Source organism: Narcine bancroftii, chromosome 1, assembly GCF_036971445.1.
Source record: "Narcine bancroftii isolate sNarBan1 chromosome 1, sNarBan1.hap1, whole genome shotgun sequence".
Taxonomy (NCBI): domain Eukaryota; kingdom Metazoa; phylum Chordata; class Chondrichthyes; order Torpediniformes; family Narcinidae; genus Narcine; species Narcine bancroftii.
Genome location: NC_091469.1, coordinates 46,892,957 through 46,920,147, shown reverse-complemented (window position 1 = coordinate 46,920,147; position 27,191 = coordinate 46,892,957). Strand labels below are relative to the sequence as shown.

At 42.2% G+C, this 27,191-nt stretch overlaps 2 protein-coding genes across 3 annotated transcripts in view; one reads left to right on the top strand and one right to left on the bottom strand.

The window, feature by feature from the left end:
• The first annotated feature begins 1,020 nt into the window (after positions 1-1,020).
• LOC138757847 (glyoxylate reductase/hydroxypyruvate reductase-like) lies at positions 1,021-27,191 on the top strand. The gene is made up of 9 exons (XM_069925850.1): positions 1,021-1,251; positions 11,564-11,694; positions 12,751-12,823; positions 13,450-13,566; positions 13,669-13,757; positions 15,063-15,167; positions 16,367-16,502; positions 20,042-20,172; positions 21,846-27,191. The coding sequence occupies exons 1-9, from the start codon at positions 1,166-1,168 to the stop codon at positions 21,965-21,967; spliced, it is 990 nt and encodes a 329-aa protein (XP_069781951.1). The 5' UTR covers positions 1,021-1,165; the 3' UTR covers positions 21,968-27,191.
• LOC138757841 (zinc finger and BTB domain-containing protein 5) overlaps positions 16,337-27,191 on the bottom strand; it is a 34,060-nt gene continuing 23,205 nt past the window's right edge. For both annotated transcript variants that reach the window (XR_011353925.1, XR_011353924.1), the window contains one exon: positions 16,337-16,426. The gene's annotated coding sequence lies outside the window, so the exon portion shown is untranslated. The remainder of the gene's footprint in view (positions 16,427-27,191) is intronic.

Sequence of the window (27,191 nt, the reverse complement as noted above, 5' to 3'; positions counted from 1 at the left end):
AAGGGTGTTCAACTATTCATGGATTCATCCCTACTGACTCCAAGGAATCCCTGGACTATGATCACTGATAATGGAGAAAGAGCATTTGGGGTATCAAGTGTATTGAGGCCTTGGGTAGGGATCCACACAGAGGGTCTGCATAAGAAGCAGTCCACTCACAAACGACCTATCACTGTGTCCCTTCTCCAGCATCTTTTTTGTTTCAGATTTTTACCTCTTGCAATTTTTTTTTGTGTTTGCAGTGCAGGAAACGACTTTGCTTGCTTCTTCTTTCTGACACTGTCACATCTTCATTTTCTTCAAAAGTCCTTTGGGATTGAGGATGACTTGCTTCCATTCCCAATTTTGTGGCTGATGAGTTCATTGCGGAAAATGCAGACTGTTCCACAGACAGATGGGTGACTTATGAGGAAGTGTGCTGTTTGTCATTTTTGAAGGACTTTGGTAAGCTCAATATTACCCCATTTCTCACTTTGAGTGGTTATCAGCACGAGTTTCCAGAAGTCAGTGGGGTGTTGCATTTTAAGGAGACTTTGAACACACATTTGCGAATCTTCCTCATCCTGGTTAGGGCTAGAGTCCTTCTGGTAACCTCTTATGAACAGAACTCAGAACAGAATAGCTACTTCTGATGTCAGCGTGAATGATCTAAAGTCGGAGCAGATTCTATCAAGAGCGGGAAAGCTTCAGTTTAAACGAGAGTTTTGGAGCGATTTCCACCTATCTAAAGTGTGCAGGCATTATAAAGAAGTATCAGAATCAAAATTTATTATAAGAACAAGTCATAAAATTGGGCAACTCAACTAATTATGCATGCACAGTAATACTTTGCCAATCCGCATCAGTAGATGGATATCAGATCATCTGGAAGTGCTGGAAAGATTCTGATGAAGGTTCTCCGTGGTGCATCTTGTCATACATATATTCCACCCGACTTGCTGAGCCTTACCAGCATGTTCTCTTTTTATTTCCTCTCCCACGAGGTGGAAGCAGTGAGCGGGCTCCCTGTCTCGCCACGCCTCTGATCTTCCACACCGAGCCGGGGCGGTCCCGGTCTTGGTCTCCGGCAGCCACGCTGCAGCGCCTCCTTTCCTCGCCAGGGGGTAGCCTTGGGCCGGGCTCCGTGCGTCTGCCGCTCGCCACGGGTGGAAGGGTCTGCGCGGCGATGAGGGCCACACAGAAGCTGATGAAGGTGTTCGTGACCCGTCGGATCCCGGAGGACGGGTTGAGGGTATTGACCGAGTCCGGGATGTGAGTACGCAGAGCGGGCTGAAGGGTGGACCAGGGTCCGATCATTCACCTTGTGGGAGGGACGAAGTCCCTGTCCGGGCGGGGAGTGGGAGAGAAATGGGCCGCGGGAGTGAGGCAGCGCCTTAGTGTGAGCAACGCCTGGCAATTAACCCAGAGCTTTTCGCTCACTCCAGTGACCCTGTTCGAGAATAATGCAGTTTGCGGAAAGAGGCCCCGACATTTATTAAAGGAGTAAGTACTGAATGCAGGTGTGTTAGTACAGATTCTATCTCCAATGTGTGTAGGATGGCTGTGATTGGCTGAGAGTGTAGCCACGCCTACTGGCAGGTCTTAAAGGATTGCTCCTAGCCAGACCAGGTCATTCTGGACTGGTCGACCTACTTGTGATATGCTCCAGTCTTCTAGTTAATAAAAGCCTTGGTTTGGGTCAACAAGTCTTTGGTTCTTTCGCCGCGCTCTTCAGCAGGCTCCGTACAGGATTGATACTTGGCATAGTTTCCGGAAAGGCTGTAAGAATAGTCCGAGTAATTCATAGCCAGTGAGCCTGATCCAGAAATGCTGGAGCAGGTTCGCAGCGTCCAGAGGAGGTAAAGATATAAGGACGTTTTGGGCCTGAGCCCTCCTTTCAGGGAGCTGTGGCACAGTCACCTTTATTCAGGGGTCTGTGGGAGGAGCCTCAGACACAGCAAGGGGTGTGTCCTAACACATCCAAACATACCACATTCCACACACACACCCCTCGTTTTACCAAGAGTCCAGCGGGGTGAAGTGAATTAAATGTTCTTACAGATTGAGTTTTTTAGGGGGTCTGGTCTGCCGTTGCGACCATTGTAGTACTGGCTGTGGCGCAGCTATTAAATCCTGTCGTCAGCATTGGCTTGGTACATGTATGGTGATGGATCTGGCATGCCACCCACTGAGGCTGGGGTAACATGCCTAGTGCATCGTGGGAAGCGGTAGGTGAAGTGGGTGCAGGGTAGTGAGCAATGGTCACAGGGACTCAAGGCGCCAGGTCCCAGACCATGTTCTTGCGCTCATCAGGGCACGCCACATAGGCGTATTGGGGATTGGCATGGAGGAGATGGACCCTTTCGACCAGTGAGTCAGACTTATGGCTCCTCACATGCTTCCATGGTAGGACTGGCTTGGGGATATCAACCAACCTAGGGAAGGAAAACATTCTTCTGGAATGGCATTGGTGGCTGTACATAGGACCGATCTGATTGAGTGGAGCGTATCAGGGAGGACATTTTGCCAGCAGGAGACTGGAAGGCCTCTAGACATTAGGGCTAGGAGGATGGCCTTACAGATAGTGACATTCTCCTTTTCCACCTGCCTGCTTGCTCGGGGGTTGTAGCTGGTGGTCCTGATGGTGGCGATGCCTTTGGCCAGCAGGTAATGAAGCAGCTTATTAAAAGAGGACCCCCGATCGCTATGGATATAGCAGGGGTACCTGAACGGGGTGAAGAGATTGCATAGGACCTTGATGATTGTGGCAGTGGGCAGGGGATGGTGAAAAGTGAGTACTCATCAATGATATTGAAGAAGTACACGTTGCAGTCAGAGGAGGGGAGGGGCCACTTGAAATCAATACTCAGCTGTTCAAAGGGGTGGGTAACCTGGCCTATAGAAGTGTGGTTTGCAGTCTGCACAGACTTGACAGTTTCTGGTCATGGTCCTGATCTCCTCAATGGAGTAAGCTCGGTTGCAGGCTTTGATAAAGTCAGAATCTAGTGACCCTGGGATGGCAGAGATCGCTGTGGAGGGCTTGTAAGTAGTCTATCTGAGTGCTGGCACATGTTTCATGTGACAGGGCATCTGGGGCTCATTGTGTTTCCTGGGCTTGAACAAGATATTGTAGTTGTAGGTGGAAAGTTCAATTCTCCACCTCAATATCTTGTCGTTTTTGATTTTACCTCGCTGCTGGTTGTTGAACATGAAAGCAAATGTACATTGGTCGGTCAGGTAAATCATTTGCCGGCGAGGTAGTATCTCCAGTGCTGTACCACCTCGACAATAGCTTGGCCTCCTCCTTGACAGAGGAGTGTTGAATTTCAGGACCCTGGAGGGTATGGAAAAAGAAGGCTATGGGTCTGCCCCCCTGGTTAAGGGCGGCAGTCAGGGCGAAGTCGGACACATCGCTCTTCACCCGCAATGGGGTGGATTCATTCTCAGGGTGCATCGCGGCCTTGGCAATGTCCGCCTTGATGTGGCTGACCCTGCATGGGCCTCTGATGTCAGGTGAAAAGAGGCAGATTTGACAAGAGGTCGGGCTTTGTCTGCATAATTGGGGACCCACTGGACATATTAGAAGCCCAGGCACCTTTTCAGAGCTTTGAAGCTGTGGAGAAGGGGGAGTTCCAAAAGAGGGTGCACACTTTTGTGATGGGGGCCAATGGCTCTGTCCTCTACGATGTAGCCAAGGGTGACAAGGTGAGTTGTACAAAATACACATTTATTCTTATTGTATGTAAGGTTAAGGAGTTTGTTGATTTGGAAAAAATTTTGGAGATTGGCGACGTGATCCTGCAGGCCATGGCTGCAAATGGTGACGTCCAGATACAGGAATGTAGCCTGCAGCTCGTGCTGGTCTACCATTTAACCATAACCATATTGATCCATCTCCTGCTGGAAAATGAGACCCCCACTGGTGATGCCAAAGGGAACCCTCAGGAAATGGTAGAGGTGGCTATCTGCCTCAAAGGCAGTATATTAGTGGAACTCCAGGTGGAAAGGGAGCAGGTGGCATGTTGACTTTAAATCAATAGCAGAGAATATCCAATATTGAGCGATTTGGTTTACCATGTCGAATATGCGGGGAAGAGGGTACACGTCCAACTACATATATCTATTAATGGTCTGACTGTAGTCAATGACCATTCTGTGTTTCTCTCCATTCTTTATCACCACCACTTTGGCTTTCCAGGGGTTGGTACTAAACATAGGAAGTAGGAACAGGAGTAGGCCAAAAATGGCTCATCGAGCCTTCTCTGCCATTCAATACGATCATGGCTGATCTAATTTCTAACTCCATCTACCTGCCTTCTCCCCATATCCCCTAATTCCTCTATCATGTAAAAATTTATATAACCGTATTTTAAATATGTTTAATGAGGCAGCCTCAACCACTTCCCTGGCTAGAGAATTCCAAACATTCACTACTCTCTGGGAAAAACTATTTTTCCTCATCTCAGTCCTAAATCTACTCCCCCGAATCTTGAGACTGTGTCCTCTCGTTTTAGTTTCCCCGGCCAGTTCAAAAAACCTTCCTACATCTATCCTATCCATACCCTTCATAATTCTATATGTTTCTATAAGATCTCCTCTCATTCTTCTGAACTCGAGCGAATACAATCCTAGATGATTTAATCTTTCCTCATAAGTCAACCCCTTCATCCTAGGGATCAACCTAGTAAACCTCCTCTGGACCGTTTCCTAAGCCAGTATATCCTTCCTCAAATATGGAGACCAGAACTGGACACGGTACTCCAGGAGCGGTCTCACCAGTAGCTTATACAGTTGCAACATTACCTCCCTACTCCTGAATTCAGTTCCTCTAGCGATGAAGGCCAACATTCCATTTGCCTACTGACCTCATTGATCTCTTCATTCAGCAGCTGCTGCACCTCCAACCTAATAAAGGCCTATTCCACAGCACTTTACTGCCTAATTTTGGTTGCAACAGGTTTACTTTCAGGGTGAGGTTAGTGAATAGCAGTGAAAGGGGAGATCCTGAGGGTTGAAATGCACGGTGAGCAATCTGCGGGTTGCTGCTGGAAACGGTGGGAGGAGAGGCCGGGGGCTTAATGCTGTTGAAGTAAAGAGGGGGGTTTAAAAACTGTTGGTTACAGACAGTGAAGGGCAGGGTCGGGGGGAATGGGGCCCATCATACTCCTTCGTCACACTTTTAAAGTGGCATTGAAGCCCCAGCAGCATGGCAGTGCAGAACTGTGGCTTCAAGAGGAGTTTAAAGGCTTTGTAGTCTGTGCCCTGACAGTCAAACTTATTATGCAATACCCATTAACATCTGCCGTATAGGACTTCAAGGCCATAGAGACTGTGGCTTAAACATGAAAACATTACAGCATCGTACAGGCTCTTCGGCCTTCCATGTTGTGCTGAAGCATATAAAAGTGCTAAACCCTCCCTATCCTAAAACCTCCTACTTTCCTTTCATCCATGTGCCTATCTAATAGTATTTTAAAGGCCCCTAATGTTTCAGCCTCTACCACCACACCTGGTAAGGCATTTCAGGCCTCAACAAAAAAAAAAAACACCCCGATGTCTCCCCTATACTTTACTCCATTAATCTTATACATATGTCCTCTAGTGGTTCTTATTCCCACCCTAGGAAATGGGTATTGGCTGTCCAACCTATCTATGCCTCTCATAATTTTGTAGATCTCGATCACGTCCCCTCTCATTCTTCTACATTCCAAAGAGAAAAGTCCCAGCTTTGCCAACCTTGCTTCGGAAGACATGCCCTCCAATCTAGGCAACATCCTATTAAATCTCTGCACCTTTTCCATAGCCTCCACATCCTTCCTATAATGAGGTGACCAGAACTGGACACAATACTCCAAATGTGATCTCACCAGAGACTTAAAAACTGCAACATGACTTCTCTACTCTTATACACAATCCCCCTTTGAATGAAGCCCAAAATCCCATAGACTTTTATAACTATCCTATCAATCTGAGCAGTGACCTTGAGGGATGTATGGACACGAACCCCAAGATCCCTCTGTTCATCCATCAGGCTCTTAATTAACCAATCATTAACCCTATACTCACCTTTTCAATTTGTCCTGCCAAAATGTATCACCTCACACTTGTCCAGATTGAACTAATTTTGCCATTTTTCTGCCCAACACTGGATCCTGTGTATGTCCTCTTGCAACCTCTGACAACCTTCATCTCCATCTATTATTCCTCCAATCTTTGTGTCATCCGCAAACTTACTCACCCAACCTTCTGTATCATCATCCAGATCATTTATAAAAATCACAAAGAGCAAGGGGCCTAGAACTGATACCTGTGGCTCTCCACTAGTCACTACCCTCCATGCAGAGTATCTCCCTTCCACCACTACTCTCTTGTCTAAAGGCTCATAATGTTTCAGCCAATTTTTTATCCAGACAGCCAAGGTTCCACTGATCCATGCCTCTTGACTTTCCGGATGAGTCTCTCGTGGGGGACCTTATCAAATGCCTTACTGAAATCCTTATAGACCACATCTACCATCCTACCCTCATCAATTTTTTTAATCACTTCCATGAGGAAGTAATGCTGCACCATGTTAGGGTGGAAGAAGCTCTCCATGCTCCCACCAACAAGCACGCAGCTCGTCTCGTGACCATTTACCCCGATGTCCATCATCAATCTGTTGAGTTGGTGAGGGCTTCCTTGATCCAGTGTGATGGAGGCCAGTGTTGAATTGCTGTCAGACTCCATAGATGCAGTAGAGTGTTCAATTCCAAGATGGCGGTATCCATGATGGTGGCCCACATGTGGCACTGCTGGGTTTAGAGGGCAACCTTTATGAACCTTTGCATAATCGCTTCTTTCCACAGCTAGAGCAAATCACATCTTTTGCTGGGCAGCGTTTTCTAGGGTGTTTGCGCAGGCCGCAGAAGTAGCACTTCGGGTGCTTGTGGAGTACAGCAGCCCTGGATGCATTGCTGGCGGGATGTAGTGGTGGTGTTCTGCAGGCTTGCAGCCCTCCCAAGATGGCGGCGGCTACAGTAACCATGAGGCAGCCACATTGTTGGCTGAGTATGCGTCCATATTTTGGAGGGCCATCTCTAGTGAGTTGGCTAGTTTGACTGTCTTCTGTACGTTGAGCTCTCCCTGCTCCAACAGTGTCTGCTGGATATAGCTGGATCTGACGCCTGAGACATAAGCATCGCTGATGAGGTCCTCTGTGTTCATCATGGCCTTGCAGTCGCAGGCCTGTCTGGGAGCTCATATGGCCCGAAGGTACTCAGTGCTCGATTCCCCGGTTTGCTGCTTTCGAGTAGCTGGATGGTGCCTAGTGTAGACCTCAATCACCTTCCTCCGGTACCAGCTGTTCAGTATTCCCACCTACTCTGGGTGTGATTCGGCATCCCTGACCATCGAATATACTAGGGGTCTGTCCTGTGAATACAGTATTTGCAGTCTGTCTTTTTCTGATTGAACGATAGTAGAGGAGACTTGGAGGAACCCTTCAAAGCAACGCAACCAGAGTTTGAAACTGTTAGATGTGTCCGGCGATTGTGGGTTGAGGTCCAGTTTTCTGGTTTCAAAATCTGCTCCTTTATGAAAAAAAATGTTGTTAATAAAATTGATGCATTATCAATTACTTAAAAAAAAACTAGGAGTTGTATAGAAACTGATAGGTTGTTATTAACAATAGAATGGAGCCTCAGGCAAGTCAGCAAGGATGTGTCCAGACAAACTATAACAAGTACTAACACAGCCAAAATGTTTACCACAGCCTTGTAGCATGGATTGTTCCACATAGCCAAAAAAAAGGCAGGTATAACTGGGGCCAATGTGGGTAGCCATGGGTCTGCCAGGACAATTGATTTTTTGTGATCTTGGGTAGCAGGTAGAACCAGGCAACATGGGGTTGGGAAACAGTGAGGTTGTGCGAGGGAGAGTGCGTGAGACTTTAAGGAAAATTGACAGATTCTGAAGAGCAGTAGGCCATAGGTAAATGCTGGGCAGAAGTGGATCTGCGACCTCAAAAGCTTACTGAACTTAACCCTGCCACAACCCCGCCCCCCCCCCCCACTCTTCCTCTTCCCCAGAGATGGGACAGAGCACAGCAGCACTTCCTATTTTAGCTCTCTCTCACTCCAATCAGTAGTGGGTATGTTATTGGAAGGTTTCCAAAGAGATTGGATTTATAAGTACTAGGATGGACAGGAATTAATTAGAGATAGTCAGCATGGCATTGTACATGGTAGGTCATCTCTCACCAATCTTATAAAGTTTTTCACAGAGGTTACCAGGAATGTTGATGAAGGAAAGTCTGTGGATGATGTCTACATGGACTTTATTCAGGCCTTTGACAAGGTCCCACGTGGGAGATTGGTCAAAAAGATTCAGTCACTTTTGTGCTATTTTCTGGTTGGACATTTAGTGTCGTAACAATCTTTTGTATCTAAATCAAATAAAAATTATCTAATAATCTGCCTTTGTTACGGATAATTTTACATGTGGGTCCAATAACTTATAGACCTATAGAAGAAGCACTATTTAAAAAGTAGGAGTTTATTAAATAATTTTAACCTCTTCTAATCCTTCCATACACAAAAGCTATAATAGGAGTTATGTTCCATTGCCAGGTCAGTCATTCAGAGGCAATGATGGGTCAAACCATCCAACCTTATAATTCATTGTCAAGGCCTATGCCGCTCAGGACATCTTGGACCATATGTTGCCCAGGATATGAGGTAGAGGTCAGATGTTGCTGAAACACGCAGCAGAGGAGCACTGACCTGCTCAGGAAAGGGTCCGGTGCACTTAGCATCCATTATCAACTTTATGCCATTAGGTTACTTTTGTCATGGAGATCCATTCCTCTAAATAGTTAACTTTCCATGGATAAAGTTTAAGTGCTTTATTCAATGTACTTTCTTTTAATTATTTGTTAATTGTTTAACATTTTATTAATAAAGTTGATCATTAAACATTTTTACTATTTTCCATTATTAATTGAAATCTTTGTTTGCCTAAAAACCCTTCACACGCTGTTTACATCAGCCATCAGTCTGGGGCACTCAGGCATGTTGCCCAAAGTCTGTTCGCAGCTCCAGGTCTGCTCCAAATTGGCAGAAGTCCGACAAGAGTGAAGAATAGCCTTTTATATCCAGATAAAAGGTAGGGATGGGCAGCAAGTTCGACTTGCTATCCCATCCTCCAATCAATATTCACTCCCTATGGTCTCCTAAGCAGCAATTGAGGTGTCCTGAAGAGAAAAAGGGAAAACATAATGCTGGAGAAACTCAGCAAGTCAGTGTACTTTATATAGCAAAGGTAAAGATACATAACCAATGTTTCTGACTTGATCCTTTCATTGAGGTATGAACAAAATGTAGGCAGGTCCCGAACAAAATAGTGGAGGGGGAGGGGCAGGGAGAGGAGCACAGTCCCACAGGAAGGAGGTAATAAGTCGATAAAGGAGGAAGAGCACGCCAGCAAATGGAGAGGGAAGTGGGTCCCCTGAAGATCACCTATAACCTCAGAAACAGGTATGATGTTATTTTTAAGAATATGGAATTAATACCCAAGGTACATTGGGTTAAATCTTTAACGATCCCCCCATCTCTCCCTCCATCTGTGCTCGCAGCGCCGAGGACCCTAGATAAGTCAGGTTATTTGTCCCTTGATGGGAGTGGGGTTTATCAGAGGTGAAGCCAATCTTTTCTTTTTCTTATTCTTTCTCTTAGTTTTTCTTCTTTCTTCTTGTTTTTTGGGGGGTGAGAGGGTTCCTCTAATTTTGTTCTTCTGTCTCTCTATTATCTTTCTAGAGAAAATAAAGATAACAAAAGGGAGGTGGGTCGAGAGCTGGAGCAAAGAGGACAGAGGGATGAAGAAGAAAGCAGAAGAATGGGGATGAGGCTAGCAGGAACTGGAGAAATAGACATTGATGCCATCTGGCTGGAGAGTGCGGAGATCGAAAATTAGGTGTCTCTCCTCAAATTTATGGGTGGTCTTAGTTTGACAGTACAAGGCCATGGAGATATCAGCGTAGGAGTGGGGCTCAGAATTAAAGAGGTTGGCCACTGGGAGATCTCTGCCACTGATGCAGATAGAGTGAAGGTTCTCAGTGAAGCGATCTCCCAGTCTGCATCCAATATAGAGAAGGCCATAATGGAAGCACCAGATGCAGTAGATGACTCCTACAGATATAGAAGTGGTGTTACTTCACCTGGAAGGTCCGTTTAGGGCCCTCAATGGTAGAGTGTGAGGCGGTGGGTTCAAGTGAGGCACTTCCTGCGGTCACAGGAATGAATGAGTGGATGAGGGAGTCATGGAGGGAGAAAGGGGAAGATGTGTCTAGTGTGGGATCATGTTGTAGGTGGCAGAAATTTCAGAGGATAATGTGTTGATTGTGGAGGCTGGTGGGGTGGTAGGTGAGAGAAAGCCACATTTTTGGAAGATGGAGGACATTTTGGATGATCTTGACCGGAAGACCTCATCTTGGGAACAGATACGATGGAAATGGAGAAATTGAGAGAAAGGAATAGAATCCTTGCAGGGGGCTGGGTGTGAAGAAGTATAATTAAGGTAGTTATGGGAGTTGATTGGTTTAAAAAAATCTGTCTGTAGAAAGCTTGTCTCCCAAGATGAAGACAAAAGAGATCAAGAAAGGAGAGTGTTGCGGGAGATGGATCAGGTGAATTTGAGGTCGGGGTGAAAGTTGGCAACAAAGTGAATGATGTTGATAAGCTCATGACGTGCATGAGGCAGCACCATGTAGTCATCAATATTAGGGAAAAAGAGTTGAGGGGCCTTGCTCCACAAAGCCAACAAGGCATAGCTGGGACCCATATGGATACCCAGGGCTACTCCTTTGATTTGGAGAAAGTAGGATGAGTCAAAGGAGAAATTATTAAGGGTAAGACAAGTTCTGCCAGATGGAGGAGGGTGGTGATGGTTATGTCTCTTAAAAAAAGAAGGGCTTTGAGGCCTTCTATCTAGGGGATGAAGGTGTAAAGAGGTTGGACATTCATAGTAAAAATGAGACAGTCAAGTTCAGGGAATTGGAAGTTATTAAAGAGGAGGGCATGTGAGGTATCGTGGATATAGGAAGGGAGGGATTGGACTGGGGAGACAAAATGGAGTCAAGGAAAGATTATACTAGTTCAGTGGGCAGGAGCATATGGAAACGATGGACTACCTGGATAATTGGGTAGGTGTATGGGTAGGAGGTAGAACTAGGCAGTGTAGGGATGGGAAACAATGAGGTTTAGAGCCGTGGAGAAAGGTGACCAGAGGTGATGAGGTTCAAGATAATATTGGAGACAATGGCTTGATGCTGTGCGGTGGGGCCCTGTAGAAAGCGTAAGGAGGTATCTGAGAGCTGTCCAAGGTAGAGGTGATGTCCTTTTACTATTTATGCATAATGTGGCATTGACTCACCTGCCTCTGGGACTAAACCAACAGAATTTTCCAGTGACAAGGATGGTGCTACGTAATTAGACTGGATTTTTTAATTGCAAGTCTAGTAATGTCCAGTTGCATTTTGGATGGAATGATGTAAATGATGGAGGGTGGAGGGATGTGACAACATTTATAGTCCACTTCTCTTGTGTTTCAGCTGCAAGATTCAGCAATGGGACTCTGATGAGCCTGTTCCCAAGGAAGAGCTGCTGAAGAGAATGTCAGAGGTTCATGGCCTCTACTGTATGTTAACAGACAAAATCGACAGTGAGATTCTGCAAGCAGCAGGTATACCACTGAACTTGCATCACAGAAGTTGCGTCAGAATTTGTAAGCAGGGGATCATTTTATGTTGAGTTCAATTCAAGATTAATTTTATTGCTATATGCACAAAAACCTTTCCTCTGTTTGCCTGATGCCAAATAATCCAGCACCATTATTAAAACAAGCAAATATAAGAGAATCCATCAGATTAACCCATTGGCCATGGATCCCAGCACCTCCTTTGATGTCACTGTCTCTGGCATCCTCATAATCTCTGTAGATGCATAGCATGCTGTCCTGCGGTGAACTTAAGCTTGCATCTCCTTGACCCCTAGTTCTGAATCCATTGGAAGCTGTTGGGGAGGCCTGTTCACCATCACAGTTTCACTAATGCTGGACCTGAGACCTGCTACCCCAAGATGGTCATTGGCAGCCCGCAGCCTGGCATAAGAGCATTGGCCACTGAGCCAGCCATGTCAGCTAGCTTTAGCCATGTGTACTCCTTACAGCAATCCAACAGGATTGATTGAAACCTCCCCAGATGCATTCAGCTCAGCCCTGGCCGACCTGGTCCACTACTGTGGTTTTCCATAAAAACACCAGCAAAATTCTATCTACATCTCGTGGAATAGTAAAGGTGATATTTAACCCAATATTAGTTAAATATCAATTGATCCTGTTTGTTTTTTTCAAGCAGCCCAACACTGATGAAATATTGGGGATGACAGTAAATGATGAGATAGAATGGCGGTACAAATTCTTCATCTCTGCACCCTCCATTGATTTCCCAACCTACATGCCCAGCAGCTGGGGCAGTCTGCTATCTGCCAGAGAACTGGAAGGCCAAATAAATGCTGCATATCTAAGATAAAAACACAGAATTGTTGGGAAAGTCATCTTTTACTCATGCCTTGAGGAAGGACTTAGGCCCGAGATGTTGGTAATATATCTTTGCCTCCTATAGACGCTGCGAGACTGCTGAGTTTCTCCATCATTTCTGTGTTTTTACTACAATCACAGCATCTGTAGATTTTCGTGTTTCAGTTCACATCTAAAGTGTTAATTCTTGCTCTGTTACAGGGCCAAGTTTGAAAGTTATCAGCACCATGTCTGTTGGATTTGACCACCTTTCACTGGGAGAAATTAAAAACCGGTAAAACAACCTCTAATTCAAAGTCAAAATGGGCAAGTCCAAATGAACTGCAGTGTGAGTGCCACAACCTTTGTGGACCATACTAGGGCAGAATGTGGAAATCTCTTGGCAAATTGCCACCCTCTTTTCATCTTGCACTATTCCTCTGTCCTGTTCCAATGCTACTTCCTGCCCTGCTTGCCTCCACATTGGTGTGTGGTCACTCTCTTTGTCATTGTCCATGGCTTATTAGGCGCTTTTTAAAGAATATGAAAATTTAGCTTTGAGAAGGGTTTATGGCCTAGTGATCCCTTTATCATTAGATAATGTTCTCTGGAGATTCAGGAGCTGGAAAACACGTCTCCAAATTGAAGGGATTGTTTACCAGACTCTTAAATGGATGTCTCATTGGCGAAAGAGGATACCCTTGCACTGTTTCTAACTGTACTTTTCTCCATATCCTGCACCCCTTACAACAGTTAATTTGTTATTATTGCACTATCTGCTGTGTGAGTTTCCTGCAAAATGAAGCTTTCACCTTGTCTCTGTGCATGTGACATTAAACAATTCAATAGTTTCCTTAAATCTATTTTCTTTCTCTCCCACTATTGCTAGTTTAGTAGTTTTTAATGATTTCTTGTTTGAAGGGGAATCCGTGTTGGCTACACTCCTGACGTTCTGACTGATGCAACTGCTGAACTCACTGTGGCCTTGCTTTTAGCAACATCTCGCCGACTGATAGAAGGAACTGAAGAAGTGAAAAAGTAGGTGGCAGTCAGAGGAACCATAAACCTGCTAAAAGATCTTGCCATGTTTCCATCTGTTCCGTTGCAGGGGGAAGTTACCAGTTGTATTTTCTCTTTCAGTGGAGGATGGACTTCCTGGAAACCCCAGTGGATGTGCGGCTATGGTTTGGCTGGAAGTACTGTGGGAATTGTAGGCCTGGGAAGAATAGGTACATTCAGACATTCAATTACTGGTACCTTGCACGTTGTGACCAGAAAATTAAAATAAAATGCAGCCTATTTCTGCTGTCAAAAAAAAAAACCATTCATGCATGGCTTAGTTAGTGTTTGGTATCTCCATGCTGCTTAAATAAAATGAAAGGCCAATTATTTTGTTACTTGCTCAAGTTATTTCAGTGAATTAATTAACCAAGGTGCCTGAATTTATACAATTTGAAAAATTTTTGTTCATGATTGTTGCCATTTTAAGTTATACAGTGGTAGCAAAATTGTATTGCATAAGAGCTGTTGCTTCAGAAATACCAAACTGATTGTCCTATTAGCAGAACAGTTTCTTCAGTCAATGTTAAGAGGGATGAATGCTCTGTCCATTTGGAAGAAAAAAAAATCCAGGAACTAGTTCAAATTGATTTTGAAAATAAACTAGCCTGGACTAACAAAGGTGACATCGTTTGTCATAAATCATCTCACCTCTTCCCCCTGCCAAATATCTGCAGAAACTAAATCTCAAACAGTACCAAAAAATGATGAAAATATTCAGTAGGCCAATTAGCATCTGTGTAGAAAAGAAGTGAGTTAACGTTTGCATGATGCTGGCTGTATTAATTTCCATAATTTTCAGTTTTTGACACCAACCTTTAAACTGTAATTACTGCTTTCGGAAGGAGGTTGCATAAGGGATCAGAAGATAAATTCTGACAATAATTTCTTTAAGTGACTTACTTATAGTAATGCAAAACAAGTTTGTGTTGCTAAGTAGCAAATTCTCCATGTCACTTGTTTTCCTCCTTCCTTCGTATCTGCCAATTCTATTGGGTAATTAGATTCTATCAGTGAACTGTAGTCTCTGATTTTTATCAATGAATTTGAGGTACATAAATCCTGTTGTAAAAACAGTGATACAGGAATTACCAATATGATAATGCCCTTTTACTAATTAGCACTATTTTTCTCTATACTTCATTTACTTAACTAAGGAAATCACAGGTTAGGACTCAAGTAGATCATGTAACAGGTTCTAGCTATTGGATGAATTCTAAACCCTATCTTCTCACCACCCCCCTCCCCCAAACTCAGTTAACCAGGATCATCTTTAACTGAGAAGAGGAAATGTTCCTGATCTTCTGAACATCATTTATCCATGAAAGTAGACAGTAATTAATTTGCTTTTTCTGAGCTTTTGCTTTACAACTTGGCTTCTATGGTGGCCTGCATTAGAGAACCTACCTCCTGAAGGTGAGGATTTGCAATCTTTATTTTTTAGTGTTTTTTTTAAGCACTCTGTCTTTCCTTAGGCCTTGCAGTTGCTCAGCGACTGAAACCATTTGGGGTGAAGAGATTCCTATACACTGGTCGACAGCCCAGGCCAGAAGCTGCTGCCAAGATAAACGGTGAATACGGTAAGGAGGAAATTTTGGACATTGTAATCAGTCTCCTGCCCAACCTTGCCTATCACTCTGTTTGGTTGCTTTTGTCATAATAGTAAGCTAATTATTTTCCATATTTCTGTCCCTCAGGGTTTCTTCTATTTTATCTAAGACCTTACCACTTAAGATGTCTTAGTTCCATCTCAGAGAGGACTTTCTGTTCCCTTCAGTGTTGGAATAATCAGAGTTTTACTAACTCTAATCTTGACATACGTTGAAATGGAAAAATCAATCTTGTGCATAATCAGATTCTTATCTCTTACACAAAATGCAAAATCAGGTTTCAAAATTCTTTAGACAACTGCACCTAACAATGATGAAATTAATTCACCCAAACTGGAACCTATCTAGTGCCTTGTTATCTGATTGATTACCTATTGTAACTAGAGACTAATATCTAAACATTGCAGCAAAATATTGTATTTCCTTAATCACAACTAACCTAATTTCCTCTCATTGTCCAAGGAGAATAATCCATGTTGGAGGACCGCTTTTGTGCCATGTTGGTTGCCTTAGCCGACAGGGAACATGTGGTCCTAAAGTCTATCAACCTTTTCTCTCTTTCTAAGTTTGTTGACTTCAGCTATATCAGCTTTCTCATTTGTGCTGCTTTGCATGGCTTCTCTGTGGTGTGTTCCTCCTGCTACTTTTCCTGTTTTCCATAGTGAAAGGATAATTTAAAAGAAAATTTAGGCATACAGCATGGTAACAGGCTCTTTCAGCCCAAAAGCCTGTGCCCACCCAATTAGCCTACAACCCGGTATGTTTTTGAACAGTGGGAAGAAACTGGAGCTCCTGCGGATAACCCACACCAACATGGTGAGAATGTATAAATTCCTTATAGACAGTGTGGGATTCGACCCCTGGTCCCAATCATCGGTGCTGTAACAGCGTGGCCCTAAATGCCGCCCTTATTCTTTGTAACTGAACAGTTTACTTTCCATAAATGTGTTGTTCAAAACTCATCAAATTCTGTGAATGGACCTGGAATTTCTTTGTCCTTTATTCATTTCACTACCAAATGATCAATGCACGCAGTCGTGTGTAGCATATTACTGCTCAATTTGGTGAACTGGTTTAGGTTAGTGTAGGAAACAATGTTCAATTTCATAAAATCCTGTTATGGGATTCTAGATATGGCAGCTTGAATCTGTGTTTTCCTTCTTCCACAGTGCCTCTGCATGAATTGGCTGAAGAGTCAAACTTCATTGTTGTATCCTGTTCCTTCAGTTCTGAAACAAAGGGAATGTTTAACAAGGACCTGTTTTCCAAAATGAAGAAGACTGCAATATTTATTAACACAAGCAGGTAGGTGATGTGATGCTCGGCTTTGCATAATGGCCGCAATTCACTTGTCACAGGCCAATTTTAAACAACTTTATAGCAATGCTTATGTCTAGTTCACTGCATCGGTTCAAAAGTTAATCTGCAGAAACATCACACTGAGTAAAAGGTCTCTGCTGCAAGGATTTCTCTCAGTTCATGGCAATGCCTATGACAGGATAGTAGAGAAACTGTATCCCACTATTAGTCTACAATTTCCATTATTGTTCTATTGTATCTATTCATGACGATAGAAAGCCAGCAAGATAAACTTGAGTCCCTTTCTAGGATTCCTTATATACCTATTTGAGACAGTTACTTTCCATAAATGTGCGCGGAGGTTCACAATTGGTATTTAAGATTGACTTATTTAAAACAAAATGGTCAGAGTGGTAGATAGTGAGGAAAAAAGAACCACAGTGGAGGAAATTATCAGTGCACTGGTTAGATGGGTGCAGAAGTAGCAAAAGGAATGCAATTCTGAGAAATGAGGTAATGTAATGTCCTGCTGGGACTGTGCAAGTGATTACTTTGGCCATAGAGTACTCCAGTTCTGGTCTGCACAGAAAGGACTTGGGGCAGAGATGAGATTTACATGGATGTTGGCAGGGCTGGGAATTATGGTTATGTGCAGTAAGTGGCTAGGGAGGAATTGTTGTCTTTGGGAGAAAGGAGACTGAGGAGTTTTAACTAAGATCTTAAAATCAAATGGCTCACACAGTTGAACATGAAACAAGAAATGCCTGTTTCCCTTAGCAGAGGGGTAAATAACAAGAGGACAGAAGTTTAAATTAATTGATGGCAGGATTAGATGGGAGTTGGGTAAATTCCTTCCAACAATGAATGGAATGTGGGGGCTGGGATTGAAAGGGTGACGGAGTTTGGAAAACCTCACTCACCATATTAACAATGACTTAGATGCACACTTAATCTATAAGGTTAATAGCCAAAACCAAAACAATAAAATGCTGGAGGAGTACAGTGGATCAGGTAGCATCAAAGGGGGAAAATGGACAATATTTCACGTTGAAGCCTGCTTTATGTCAGAGAGGAAGCCAGGCAGTTTTAAAGAGAAAGGGAGGAGTCTAAGGGTGATAGAACTAATGAACGACAAGGAAGGCAAATGGAGCTGGGGGTGAAGGTGGAGATGGCTGCTGAAGGAAAGAGATTGGTGTACAATTAAAGTTGTGTATGTGGGGGTGGCAGATGGGTATAAGAACTGAGTGACAGGAACAGATATGTGTGAGAGAACTGGGTGGATGACTACAGAGATTGGGAGGTGGAGAATTCAGTATTCATACTACCAAACCAGAATATGATGTGGTGTTCTTCAAATTTACCAACTGTTTATCAGAGAAATTAACTGAAAGAGTTCACTTTGGCCAGCATATCAGTGTGCTGAATGGCCTTCAGTGCCATGAATTATTTTGAAGTGTGGTCTGTACTCTTTTCCTGCAATACATAGATTTGTAAATTGAGCAATTGGGTCTCGAGTTTTGGCATCTGGTTTACAAAACCCTTCCCAAAGATGCTTGGACGTTTAAGGGTCTATTCTCTGGCCATTTTTCTTGCACTATTGTAACTGAATATTTATTATCTATTATTACATCTTTCCATACTTGGGATTTTTTTTGCATGAAATACCTGTTTGGCTGCAGCAAGTAAGAATTTTGATGTATACATACGTTGCACTAGTGTGTATGATAATATATCCATTATCATAAAACACATATTCTATTGTGGACCTGACCTATTGACTTCTAGTTTTACTATTAATCCTCTCACATCCAAAATTAGCTGGTTTTGGTGCAGTCAAGAATGACAAAGCTGTTAATGGTTTTGGAAAAACTATGGTTGAGATGGGAGAATTCATCAAAGCTTCCAGTTCACAATTACAATCAGCTGCAGGAAACACCGCCTGCTAAATATGGGTGTTGTTGAGGTAGGGCTCATTTTTAATGCACCCACAGCCTAACAATAATCACCACCAGAACAGCAGTGGCAGAGATTCTTTTCCATTAAAAGTCAGTACTTGGACAGATAGAGCAAAGTGAGTGGTGGAAGTGAAATGATTTAAGATTTCTTGTCAGAGTTCATACATATAACCCTGAGATTCATTTTCCTGTGGTCACAACAGAATTACCACTAATTGGTGGTGCATAATAAAAATTGTACACAGCTTATACATGTAAACAAATAAAGAACTATAAACAGATAACAAATGTAAACAAACTGATGACAATACAGAGAGAATTTTAAAAAATTGAAGGGCACAGGAGGCCTTAAATGAGTCTGAGTTCGTTGTTGAGGAGTCTAAAGGTGGAGGGGTAGCAGTTGTTCCTGAACCTGGTGGTGTGAGTTTTGTGGCACCTATACCTCTTTCCTAATGGCAGCAGTGAGAAAAGAGCATGTGCTGGGTGGTGTGGGTCTTTGATGATTGCTGCTGCTTTCCGACAGCAACGTTCCCTGTAGATGTACTCAATAGCGGGGAAGGTTTTTACCTGTGATGTCCTGGGCTCTGTCCACTACCTTTTGGAGGACTTTATGGTCAGGAGTATTGGTGTCCCCATACCAGACTGTGATGCAGCCAGTCAGCACACTTTCCATCACACCTCTGTAGATATTTCCCAGGGTTTCTGGTGTCATGCCAAACCTCTGCAAACTCCTGAGGAAGTAGAGACGCTGACATGCATTCTTCATGATGCCATTGGTATGTTAGGTCCAGCAAAGATCATCTGAGATAGTGACTCCCAAGAACTTAATTTTGCTCACCCTCTTCACCTCTGATTCCTCAATGATCACTGGATTGTATTCTATCTCTGGCTTTCCTTTCCTGAAGTCAACAATCAGCTCCTTGGTTTTGGTGACATTGAGTGCAAGGTTGTTGTTGGTGCACCATTCAGCCAAGTTTTCAATCTCCATCCTGTATGCTGACTCCTCCCCTACCTTTATATAACCCACTACCGTGGAATTATCGGCAAATTTGTAGATGGTGCTATTGTTGTACTAAGCCACACAGTTCACAGGTGTAAAGAGCAGGGGACTAAGCACACAGCCCTGTGGTGCTCTGGTACTGATTAATATTGTGGAGATGTTCTTACCAATCTTCACTGGTTGTGGTCTGGAGGTGAGGAAATCCATATCCAATTACACAGTGGGCTGTTGAGTCTGAGGTATGGAGTTTGCTGATCAGTTTTGAGGGGTGGATAGTGTAGTTTGCCAAACTGTAGTCAATAAAGAGCATCCAGATGTAGGCATCTTTGCTGTCTAGGTTTTCCAGGCTTTGTGTAGAGCTAGTGAGATGGCATCTGCTGTAGACCTGTTACCACTGTAATGTGTCTGAGATGTAACTTTGAAAACATCAGTGACAAGATCTCAAATGGAAAAACAATTGCAAATATGGGAAATTATGAGCTTATTGTTACGGCAGGAAACTATGGAGGTTGGACAGCTTCCATTGCAAGTTTGTGAAAAATGAAAGATTTTCTTGAAGCATATTCTTTGATGATTTCTCTGTCCTATAGAGGAGCAGTGGTTAACCAGGGTGATCTCTATGAGGCTTTGACCACGGGACAGATTGCCGCAGCAGGACTAGATGTCACAGATCCAGAGCCGTTGCCCACTGACCATCCTCTACTGTCACTAAAAAACTGTGGTAAGTTGTAACTGAAATTGTATGGACAGTCATGTACTTAACTTTACAAAGACAATCTAAATTGGGAGTCTCGATAAAGGTCCAGACCCAAAGTATTGACTGATAACTTCAACCCATGGATGCTATCTAACCTGCTGAGTTCCTCCAGTAATTCTTTGTTTGCTTAATTGAGAACAGTTGTACAACTGAGGCAGTTTTGTCTTTTCTTTCCTGTTGACATAGGTTTGGGGGATAAAATTAAATTTGCACATGACAGAAATGTACTTGATGCACAATAACCTGAAAATTGCAAATAAAAATCAATGGATTGAAGAGTTGGGCAGTAAAGTATCAAATGGATTTGTCTGGAGAAGTGCTGGAGCACAATAAGTAGTGGTATATTGAGAGGTGCAGAGGGATGTTCGATGTTCGTTTACATGTTTGAAGGGAAGGCAGGTGGATGTAGTTTTTAGGAAAGTATCAGATATTATTTTCTTTTATTAACTGAGAATATTCACTTAATTTTCCCATGACATAGACTGACAAGGCTTTGCCAGATGTGTTTAATTCCATTCCACCACTTGTTTTCCCTTTCACCTCTCTGCTCATATCTGGCTATCAACTCCACTCTGACACACCCACCACTAATCTACACCTGGGTTAATTTAGTGGCCAATCAGTAACCTCGGGGTCTTTGGAGCAGAGGAGACTGAAGGAAGATTTAATTGAAGAGTAATATGAAAATCCCAAGATACAATAGGTCTATTTCATCCAGCAGTGAGGTGAACAATATAAAGTGATTGGTAAATATAGGCCAGCCATTCTCAATGAGTGCCATAAGCCCCTCCATCCCTTCCCACCCCAGGGACCACTGACTGAAGTATGGAAGAAACCAACTCAACTTGACTGATTCACAGAGAAGGGACCCATAAACTTTGAGCAGAGTCTTAATGGGGCTATAGCCAAAGGTTGTGAATTAAGTCTTTTATTCTGAGGGTGGGTGAGGAATTCCAATGTGATTGAGAGATGCAGAAGCCCTCATTGTGTTTAAGAAGTATTCAGATGACATGATGTGCTACAAATTACAGAGTGGGTGTAACAGATTTTTGTTGTTGTTGGTGTGGTAATGGAATCCTTTCATTTCTACAATTTCATGAAATGTGAATATATTGAACTTTGGTTGCAGTGAACCTTCTGATGACATGAGACAAATCCCTTATCCTTATCACCTATTATCTATTGGGTTTTATGCTGAATGTGAAACTTGCCATGGTTCTGCTTTAAAATGATTTTATATACATTTTCAAATCAACATGAAATGCATCAATTACATAAAAGAAACACAAAAATATTGATTCTGAGTAAGGATAAAAACCCTAAACCCTCCTCCCTCCCATCTACCCAGGAAAAAGAGAATTAGTCAAATAGAATGGGAGAGAGAAGAAAAAAAGATTTAATTGGATTTATCAATCTCCTGCCACGGGACAAATATCCCGACTCACCCAGAATCCTGAGTGGTTCCTGGATACAGGGGGCTGAGGGGGAATTGTTAAGAATCTACACCTATGGGTTGGAGAAAATTACTTCTAACCTTAGGAAAAAATACAATATTTTTCTAAAAATTAAGTCAGTATCTTGAACAAATATTTCTTGGTGTAAACTTGAAGTCTCATATTGTCATTGTTTTCTTGCAGTTATTTTGCCTCACGTTGGAAGTGCTACCTATGCAACCAGAAACATGATGTCTGTAGTGACAGCAAACAACCTCCTGGCTGGTCTGAAGGGCGAGCTGATGCCAAGTGAACTCAAACTGTAACTGGAAACAGATTTGATAATATGCACACAGAAAAACAATCCTTCCCCAAATGAATCTCAGAAATTAAATGTGTGAATTTCGTTTAGAATTAGTTGAACAGTTTAATTTACTAAGATTTGAATTTAAAATGCTGAAATGATTTGAATTGTAATTCTAAGCAAATAAGAATGGAAAAGGCCAGCTTTGAACATTTGAATGTGGAAATTGGATCATGCTTACATATGAAGTGACATTCATCTATTCAAGTAGAATGAAGATTGCAAGGTTCATATGATGCATGTGACATTTATTGTCTTGCATTGGAGATTTTGATTGATGCAAGCCCATTCCATATACTCACAGAAAAAAAACCCCATCATTTTTGAAGTCAATAATGGACACATATCAGTTGCTGTTTGTGTAAGGGAAGACCCAAATTTGTAATCATACTTTCCCTCCCAAAAAACTAATTCTAATATTGAGATGCTACCTTGTAAATCTTCTAGATTTTGAGAAATGAGCCCAGCCTTGTCATATCTTTGCAATTCATCCTTTGAGAAAGTGCAGAGTAGATGGAACTAGAATGGTACCTGAACTCAAGTCAGTAGATCTAGCCTTAAAATGGAGCATGCAGAAGTGCTGTTTGTGTTCTGGGAGTTCATTCCACTAACCTTCTGATTAAATTTTGTACTTGCCAATGATGTTTTTAATGAGCTATATACATCGACTCCCAAGTGTTTTTGGGCTTCACTGCACCAAACTTCACAAGATAATAGAATCATCTTGTCTGTTCCGTGACTCTGCACTAAGCTAAACCTACCCCTAGTTCCAATCACCAGCCTTTTCCCCATATCCCTTGATATATCCATTTTCTGTTTAAGGCTCCCAGTGATCTGGCCTCCACTGCTTTGTGCGACAGTGAGTTCCATAGATTCACCACCCTCTGGCTAGAGAAGTTCTTCTCTGTTTTAATTGGATAACTTCTCATTTTAAGACTATGATCCCTTGTCCTCAACTCGCCCATCAAAGGAAACATCTGTCAAAACCTTTCAATATTCAAAATGTCTGAGATCCTCCCCCCCCCCCCCCATTCTTCTATACTCCAACAAGTACACCCCAAGAGCTGCCAAATGTTCCCATACTCCAGTGCCTGTATTCCAGGAATTATCTTGGTAAATCTCCTCTGCACCCTCACCAACAACATCACATCTTTTCTAAGATAGGGAGCCCAAAACTACAGAGTACTCCAAATGGGGTCTCACCAGTGCCCCATAGAGCCTTATTAACACCTCTCTACTCTTAAGCACTATACCTCTCTAAATGAATGCTAGCAAAGCATTCCAATCCCACCTGGGCATCATCTTTTAGATTACTCTGCACAAGGACGCCCAGGTCTCTCTGCACCTCAGAGGATTGAATTTTTCCCCCACCCAGATAGTACTCTGCCTGTTTATTTCCACTGCCAAAATGTAGAACTGAACACTTCTCAACATTGTACTTCATCTGCCATACATTTGCCCAGTCTCCCAATCTGTCTACATCCCCCTGCAATTTTACAGTTTCTTCAACAGTTCCTGCTCCACCACCTATCTGGATGTCATCTGCAAATTTGGCCACTAAACTATTTAGTCCAGTCCAAATCATTAATATAAACTGTAAACAGCAGCCCCAAGACCGACCCCTGCAGAACACCACTTGTTACAGGCAGCCATTCTGAACGGGATCCCTTAATTTCAACCCTTTGCTTTCTGCCTATCAGCCAATTTTCTATCCAATCTAATTTTTTTTTTTTTTTTCTTTTTTCTTCTTTGGCTTGGCTTCGCGGACGAAGATTTATGGAGGGGGTAAAAATCTAATAGCGTCCTTGTAATTCCATGGGTCTTTATTTATTAGCCTAACATGCAGCACCTTATCGATAGCCTTTTGAAAATCCAAGTAAATGACATCTACAGCCTCCCCTTTGTCTATCCTACCTGAGATTTCTTAAAAAAAAACACTAATAGATTAGTCAAACATGATTTACCCTTTAAAAAACCATGATGACTAGGTCCTATCCTGTCATGCATTTCCAGGTATTTCATAACTTCATCCTTGAGGATTGACTATTTTCCCCACCACCAACATCAGACTTGTAGGTCTATAGTTCCCTTTTTTCTGCTTCCCACTTTTCTTGTACAGCAGAACCATATTTGCAACCTTCCAATCCTCTGGAATCATGCCAGAAACTAATGATTTATGGAAGATTGTTACCAAAGGATCTACAATCTCAAAACCCACTGGTGAACTTTGTCTGGTCCAGGAGATTTATCTGTCTTTAATCTTAACTATCCAACTCAACTCCCTGAAGCTTTTGTCTGTCAGGGATATTATTAATGTTCTCCACAGTGAATACAGATGCAAAATATTGATTTAATTCTTTTGCCATATCTTTGTAACCCATTACAATTTCCCCAGAATCGTTTTCTATCGGTCCTATGTCAACACGTGTCTCTCTCATTCTTTACATATTTTTTAAAAACTTAGTATCTTTTTAAATATTGTTTCCTTTCATAACTCATCTTTTCTTTCCTTATGACTTTCTTTATTTCTTTCTGTAATTTTCTAAATGAATCTCAGTCCTCTGATTTCCCACTAGTTTTAGCTTCCTTGTATGCCCTCCCCTTTGGTTTTATCTTGGCCTTACTAATTTTGTTAACCACATTGTAACCATCTTTCCTTTAACTAATTTCCTTTTCCTTGGAATATATCTATTCTGTATGCCTTTTATCATTTGCAAAAATATCTTCCACTCCTGCTCTGTTCCTCCTACTAGTTTGCTTTTCCAGTCGACTTGGTCCATTTCTTTCCTCTTACCAATATAATTTCCTTTATTCCACTGAAAAATTTATGCATCAGATAACCTTTTTCCTTTTCAAATTTGAAATTGAATTCAACCATGTTGTGGTCACTGTTTCCTAGAGATTTTAAGACCTTTAACTCCCTGATGACCTCCAGTTCATTGCACGTGACCCAATCGAGAACTCCGGATCCCCTGGAGGGATTCTCAACAAGCTGTTAAAAAGAATCCATCTCTTAGGTTTTCTACAAACTCACATTCCTGTGATCCAGTAAATTCTTGTCCTTCCCAATTCCCTGCCATATTAAAATTTCCCATAATTAATTTAATATTATCTTTGTGACATGCCCTTTATATTTCTAACTGTATCTCATAGTCCTCTTCCCAGCTGCTGTTTGGGGACCTGTATATAACTGTTAATATAATCTTTTTACCCGTAGCATTTCTTAATTCAACCCATACTGATTGTACTGCTTTAGACACAAAGTCCCTTTAGTGTCAATACTCATCATCAGAGCCTCCCCTCTACCTCTACCCTCCTACCTATCTTTCCTATAGACTGTCTATCCTCGGATATTGAGCTCTCAGTCGCACGCCACATTGAGCCATGTTTCAGTAATGGCCACAATGTCATATCTTTTTAGTTGAATCTAAACAACCAGGTCATCCATTTTGTTTCTGATGCCACGTGCATTACACAAGTAAAATTCAGTATACATCAAACATCAAAACACTACAGCACTGTACTGGCCCTTGAGCCCATGTGGTGCCAAACTGTATAAATGTGCTAAACCCTCACTACCCTAAAACCTTCTACTTTCCTTTAATCCTATGTGCCTATCTAATTGTCTTTTAAAGGCACCTAATGTTTCGGCCTCTACCACCACTTCTGGCAAGGCATTCCAGGCCTCAACAATTGTGTTTAAAAAAAAACTTAGCCCCGATGTCTCCCCTATACTTTGCTCCCTTAATCTTATACATGTCCTCTAGTGGTTGTTATTCCCACTCTAGGAAACCGGTATTGGCTGTCCAATCTATCTATGCCTCTCAATTTTGTAGACCTCTATCAAGTACCCTCTCATCCTTCTACATTCCAAAGAGAAAAGTCCCAGATTTGCCAACCTTGCCTCATAAGAACTGCCCTCTAATCCTGGCAACAACCTGAACTAAATCTCCTCTGCACTCTTTTCATAGCCTCCCAATGTGATCTCAGAGACTTAAAGCTGCAACACTTCTCTACTCTTATACACAATCCCTTATTAAGGAAGCCCAGAATCCCATAGGCTTTTTTAACTATCCTATCAACCTGAGCAACCATCTTGAGGGATGTAGACATGAGCCCCAATACTCTGTTGGGTATAAATATTTTCAATTATCGAGGTACTCATTTGATCCTCTTTTCAACTTCCAAACAGCAATTTTGATATTAAAGAATAGATGGTACTTGTTCAGTCTCAGACCTGAAGTATGAACTGAAGGACTTGACAAAATGAATGAATCACTGATCAGCTCTAATATAATTGAGGTGACATGCTGTCCAATACTGGATTTGCTATGCCCAGGCCAAATGACAGGTACAAATGTAGTTAGTTTATTATCAAAAGGGCATTGACATATGCCAAGTCTTAAATTTAGATAGACCTGGCTGCTGGGGAACATTTTCCAATTTTGTTTAAACTCCAATCTCATGCCGAGATCTCATCAAATGAAGTGAGTCAATATAAATTTAGAAATTTGGAGATATCCTAAAGTTAATTACATCCTACAGTTAATTACATCCTACTTTGTTAGTGGGAGTATGAAAGGGTTTAATTGACACCAGTCAGGAACTACATAATCCACCTCTTCATGCACTCCTTTTGCTAATCTTGAAAGGTGTACTGGATGCCAATTAATTCCTTTTACTGAATAATTATCTGTTGTTAACATGCAAGCCTGTTAACATTAAAGTAGAAAAATATAGTATAATTTATTGCAGGGATATTATAGTTATTGCAGATATGGATGCTAAAGTTGGTTACATTATACCAATTCTAATTCCACCATTGTAGTCTGAGAATTTGATCCATCTGAAGAATTTTTAAAAAATATAGGAATAGCAGTGAACTTTTGGAGAAGTCCGTTATCTCACCAATTTGGTTATGTGTGACACCACCAATCACAGTACTGTGGTTTACTTTCAACAGACGTCAAATGGCTTAACAAACGAATCAGTTGTATCAAACTGATACCAGTGGTTTAAACACAATCCCTTTTTCCAGGTAAGCAGAAGCAATAAATCCTTACATTATCTGTGACACTTTCTAAAAATAAGCCTCAAATGATGAATTGACTATATACTGTACTTATTGTGTGGCATCTGCATTTAATTACAACAACTTTTGCAATACGAATTTTTATTCACTGAAA